Source organism: Saccoglossus kowalevskii, chromosome 5, assembly GCF_978046115.1.
Source record: "Saccoglossus kowalevskii chromosome 5, keSacKowa6.1, whole genome shotgun sequence".
Classification (NCBI taxonomy): domain Eukaryota; kingdom Metazoa; phylum Hemichordata; class Enteropneusta; family Harrimaniidae; genus Saccoglossus; species Saccoglossus kowalevskii.
In genome coordinates this window covers 40587739-40593738 of record NC_140645.1, presented here as the reverse complement: position 1 = coordinate 40593738, position 6000 = coordinate 40587739, and the positions used below count along the sequence as shown (strand labels likewise).

The window sequence follows — 6000 nt, the reverse complement described above, 5'->3', positions numbered from 1 at the left end:
AGGTCTGTTTGCTCGAAACTTCAAAAAGCAAAAAGAAATATAGCTGTTTATTATTCATGAAATATATTGTTGTGTATAGCAGGTGTGCTTCGAAATGATTCATATGGATGACTAATTAAAATTCTGTCAATCATTTCTACAAGTGGAATAAGTAGAATAGGAGACGTCGCCGCAAGGGAATTAAATGGCGTTGGTTGTCAGTGATCCATAATGACTCCTAAATCCTGTATGTGCATGTACGACTGGGCAGTAGAAGTGTTTAAGATTTTAATGCGGGCTCATGAACCCGAAACATATTTTGCATTTCGGCTGTGTAGACAGTTTTGGCTTCACGCTGTCACAATTTTGGAGCTCTATCACAAAATACTAAAAAACAACCACATGTACTGCATAATTTGCAAGAATGTACATATTTATTGAAAAGTATAATTTTGCTGCAAAAAGCTGATGCCAGAATCTGCATTTATTTTCCTATTTAATTACATTTTACAAAACAGTAATCGACATGTTTATGTGAGCGATGTGTCCACATTAGTATATGTGTATGTAAAATATGTACTGGGTGAATGATTATACAAATGATTTCCCCAACTTGCGTTTTGTTGTTGGTCATAATAGTTCAACGTTAAACCATGGCATTAATCATGTCATTAAGACTACAAAAGTATTTAAGACTTCTGACATCGAAGTTTGAGAACAAACAATGGTACATACTTTTCTTGAAAAACACACCACTTAAATAATGCGAACATTTCATTAGACACAATCGATGACCAAAACTTAGTGTCCATTTTAAAACAAAAATCATGTTTATCATAGTGTTTTGATATATATTAAAATCACTTTTTGTTTATTATGTTCTACTTGTCTTCGGGTTTCAAACGTTCGAACTGTATGTAGCCAATACTGTCTAAATATTAAAAAAGAAACAACAACATTATTTTTGGACTAGTGTCCACCAACTTGCATATACATGTATTTCTAAAGATTTTGTTTCGCAAAGAACCGTGCACAAAACCTCAATAGCTCCAATCAATCTAACAGTGCCTCCAGCAAGTATCAACTGTTGTTTTATAATGAACATGGACATGAGTTGTGCATGTCACGAGCTATGTCATTTTCTTCTCTTTTCCGCCAACTAATGGTAAATCGTCATCATTGCCAAATCGTCAATTTTTCCACTTCCTTTCAGACCCCAATTTATTCACGGGCTTTTGAAGTAGCAAATTGTTTGAATAAATTTGTTTTGTTGCATTTGTATTTACCGAACACATATGTGTGGTTGAGGTAAAATACCATGTTTCCTTGATTATTAAGTAGCTATTATTAAGTTTTTTTATTTATTTATTGATGCAAACACAAAACTAGATCATGTGACAATATTTCGTTTATTCTCAGTAGAAAAGATTAGTCATTATTAAACTTTAAATTTCAACCTTCCGCAATTTATATCAAATTCCAATCTCCTGCCTTGTATATTAAATTCGCTATCCAGCTAGTACAGAGATTGAACGAGTCTCGATCGAAAGGTTGTTTGCGCGACATTTTCAAAATAACGTCTCAGGCGAATATGTTTTTCCAATAGACCTTTTACTGTTTTTGTTATAGCTCACAGTATATAGATCGCGTTATACACGCGTCGTGCACTTGCTAAGAGCATACAGCACATAACACACAGTATCGTATCTGTATATATCGTTGCAGAACATAATGTATAATGCAAAGTATAAATTGAAATGACTATAGATCTCATTAAAAATGAGACTGACAGGCTGCTGTGTTTACGCTATGGTTAAGAATATGTCTTCTATATTTACTGTACCACAGGGACGTGCGTCACTGAGTGAAACCACGATTGAAGCATACAGATATCACCGTCACGGATTGTACTATCAACATATTACCGCAAAATTTGTTATGTTTCCTTAACTTAAAAGCAATGGAAGCGTGAACGGATATAGCAATGGCAGTAATTAACAAATACAATTTGCCAATATAAGAAAATTTTACTTCGGATTTCTCGAAAAACGTAATTATCCTTTCTTCGTACGTCATGAACTGACATGGACATTACAGCAATGTTAGTTTCAGACGTCAATATTCAAAATAAACATATTGTACATTCACTTCAATAGCTTAGGAACGAATTACATGGCAGATTAAACACATGCATGCACTCAGATTTCTCCGTCGACAACATTGATGTCATTACAGTTATGTAGTTTTGATATTAAAACCTACAGATAAGGATAAAAATAGAATCACTCGAAATGTTACTGTTTGAATATAGCACCCTGAATTTGGGAATACGCGATTCTGTCTAGACGTTGTTTTTGTTTTTTTAATGTATGTTATTTTGATTTAAGCGTTACATCGAAATATACAAAGAAAATCGTATCCACAATTTCGGCATGGAGTTGCTCTTTTAGTGGAAAAAAGAACAATGGTAATTCTCGTCAATTATGAAATACAAATTGGTATTTATAAAACGATATGTGCAGTGACGCATACATGATTGATGTGGCATATAATAAGTTGAGAATGTATTACCGCACGTAACGCATTGTATCGAGATTTAAACCTCGCATAGCAAAAACGGCGATCGTGAGATAATGCTCATAGTACAATCGACTCACAATAGGATAGGTACAATTTGATCAAAAGTCAAAGTTCAATTTTAAAATGTTGAAACATGGAGCTGAAAAAAGATAGCTCGATAGTTTACACAAGTATAATACTTAAAGTGAAAACAAGTCAACCCATGAGAGCGTGTGTCGTCATTATGCTAGCTGTGTAAATCCCACCATAAGTACACGCTTAGATCAGCGACTGTCCGTGACAGATAAACGCAATTTTCAGCACCACTGTAACATGTTGATTATAAGAGAGTTCTTAAATACGGAGTAGTAATAAATAATATGATCATATGTTAGGTAACCTGATTAAAATATGTTGTAATAAACGGGAGGATTTACTATATTGTATTCAATAACAGCTTTGTGACACAGCGGTTCGTGGAATATACGTTTCTGCTTCACACCACATGTTTAAGACGTGTGTGTAGCCACATTATAATTGTCTTTCTACTTTCCTACGTCCATATCTGTCTTAGCATATTGTTCCTGAGCGGATGTTCAAATGAGCACTCACCGCATTGTAGCTCGCTGAAATCAATTAGATTTATTTTTCTTGATTACCAGCAACTTTCTCGGTCAATAACAATGATAGTAATCCCGTAGCTAGTGTTGTGGTTACGAACCAATTATTCAGATCGATTTATTTATCTTCGCGATCTTGTTTGCGAATATAACGGCATTCTTTTATTTCGTCCATCATTTCCGCTAACGAGGGTTTCGGCCCAATGCCCATTCCTCCCTCCGGAAGTGATTGTGCTCGCAACAGTTTCGATCGCTTCCCGTCTTTTAGATCATCAATTTCTTCCATGCTTAGTTTCTTGAGCTGTGCGATCGATCTTGCCGGGCGTGCAGAGTCTCTTCCTGAGCCAGAACGCGACCCAGCACCCGTACGTGGGCGGTCAGCGAGGGCGGACCCCGGACGTGACGACGCAGATGATCCAGGTCGCGGGGTAGGAGTGCTTGCGAATGGGGTGCGGCTTTTCTGTGATCCGCTTCGTTCCAATTTATCGTCCATGTTGTAATCTAATGGTGAAGTTGGGGTAGTGGGTTCAGAAGAGTCAGAGTCTTTGCTTGAAGCACGAATAGTTTTTCCGTTGGCAATTATTACAGGGTATGAAGGCAGAATCTCATCACAGCTGCGACCTCGCAGCAAACGCCGGGCATGTAATTTTGATGATACTCGATTCGGAGGTGGCAAATCCCTCGGCGGTGTCGGTGGGTTGATAAATACGTCGTCGTCGTTTTCCTTTTCGCAATACTGTCGATAGCTGCGTACTGAACAACGGTCTTTGCGTTGGGGGTTACCGTCAAATGTGTCACTCTTTGCCTGCTCTTCAGAATACTGTTGCAGACTCAGATCGATGTTCTCCGTGTACACCCGTGCTGCGCTGCTGTTTTGTATTGATAAATGATCTAGACGCACAACGGTTTCAATAGGCTGACTCTGTAACCATGGCGACGATTTATTAAAATAAGAATTATCGATACTGTGAGGCACGGGTTCGCACATGCGCGGTGATTTCAGCGCGACGTAATGTTCATTGGATTTCATGCAACTGACGTTGTCGGTAATAGTTTCGTCCTCTGTATCCGCTGCGGCTTCATTAGAAAATCCTGTTCTCTTTTCAGTTATAATTGGACTTAGTGGAGCATTCGCATCTTTCACTAACCGATTCAAGAACGGGTCAATCGTTCCCTGGCATGTAGCATAATTGACACTAAGCAGAACGTCGGCGTCACTTTCACTCGCTGACCGTAGCTGGCGTCCTAACTCGTTTAAAGGGGTGAGTCTGTACGCTTTCTTTGCCGGCAATTTAGGGCGATATAAATCCATTACACTCTGCTCCTCAAAGAGTGATTTTGTGCAACCAAACTTGGAAATACCCGTATCACAAGAAACATTTCGTTGCCTAGCACCCGAATGCACTGTCATAAACATCTCTAAATTTTCTTCTTCGGGGTCAAACTCGTCCGCATTTTGATCAATAAAAACATCAATGTCGATTTCATCAACCGAACCACATTCCGAGTCCGAAGGCGAACTATGAATCACTGATGGAGATCCCGACCGTTTATTATTTTCATAGTCTAGAGAAAATGCATTCGATATGCGCCCTCCATCTTTTCCCGGCGACAGCACTTCAACAGGTTCTTCTTTCAGTGTATCAGTTCGGTTTGGAAACATGCGCCCTCTAAATCTAACTCTGTCGCTGTTTTTATTATCTTTTCTATTTCTCCCTTCACGACCACTGTTCTTTAAATTACGTACAGATCTGTCTGAATATCCAACGTCCGGTGGCACCGGTGTCGGTGTACGACTACCGTATGACGATTTCGGTCTGTGTCGTTTTTTAAATAGTCTATTATCTTCCTTTTCCGAGTCACATACAATCGTACTCTCGTCAACTTTAACGTAATTTTTCTGAATATTGTTATCATTATTAGATTGCGTGTTCGTGAAGGCCCGACTTTGTCGAAATCTTCCGTAGGACGATGACGGTCGCTCGTTCCATTGGTTACCGTTTTCATTTATATGTTTCGAAATCGATGCTTCATCACAAGACGGTTTTCCAGACTGAGGGCGTTGCCTCCCGTAAAACGAAATTGGTCGGTCGACGTTGGAAAATTTCGATACCGATGACACTGCATTAATCACTATATCGTCTGTTTCCGGAAAACTTCGACTTTTTATTCCTGACAATTTCCGAATACCGTCGCGAGAATATCGAAGCCTCTCACCGTTCATCTTCAGTAACAATCAGGGTGACATCATCTTACAGCCGTAATAATTCTTGTCAATAATCCAACGTGCAACAGAAACCTGAGAAACGAAATATATGTACAAATTAGTAACCGATCCGACGTGCCCGCAATACAGATTTTTGTTGTTGTTGCGTTTATTCTCATTTTAACAATGTCTTCAAACTCGCAAAATAATTCAGTTGGTATACTAGTATAAGTCACCTGCGCATGCGTCAGATAGCCATAGCGTGTCATTGTTTACAAACGAGCGTTTTAGCTTGGGACCCAATTCCCGCGCGTGCGCAGGTGACGACCCTCCTGCTTTAACTGTGAAGAAGATATTTGCGCAAATGTGGAATACAACACAAGAGTGTTGAACGATAGTGCGAAACATTTCAGACATCTTCCCAGTTAAAGGTCTCGTTCAAATGACATATTCACACTCTTCACTCACGCTTGAAGCATATATTGTTACGATGTCGTTTTTTGGAGATGAACACACGCTGTCATCTGTAAATAGGACGCCACCTTGATACGACATTAAGTCTGCATGGATATAAACATGGAGGTAAAAGACAGATTTAATGGAAATGAACTTATTCACAATACCAAACCATAACAC

General features: G+C 38.9%; 1 protein-coding gene across 2 annotated transcripts in view; it reads right to left on the bottom strand.

Moving 5' to 3' along the window:
• Positions 1–391: 391 nt before the first annotated feature.
• Positions 392–6000, bottom strand: part of LOC144348373 (uncharacterized) — a 29022-nt gene continuing 23413 nt past the window's right edge. For both annotated transcript variants that reach the window (XM_085499420.1, XM_078007760.2), the window contains one exon: positions 392–5457. In XM_085499420.1, the coding sequence (XP_085355546.1) occupies positions 3277–5382 (2106 nt within the window). In that variant the 5' untranslated portion in view covers positions 5383–5457 and the 3' untranslated portion in view covers positions 392–3276. The remainder of the gene's footprint in view (positions 5458–6000) is intronic.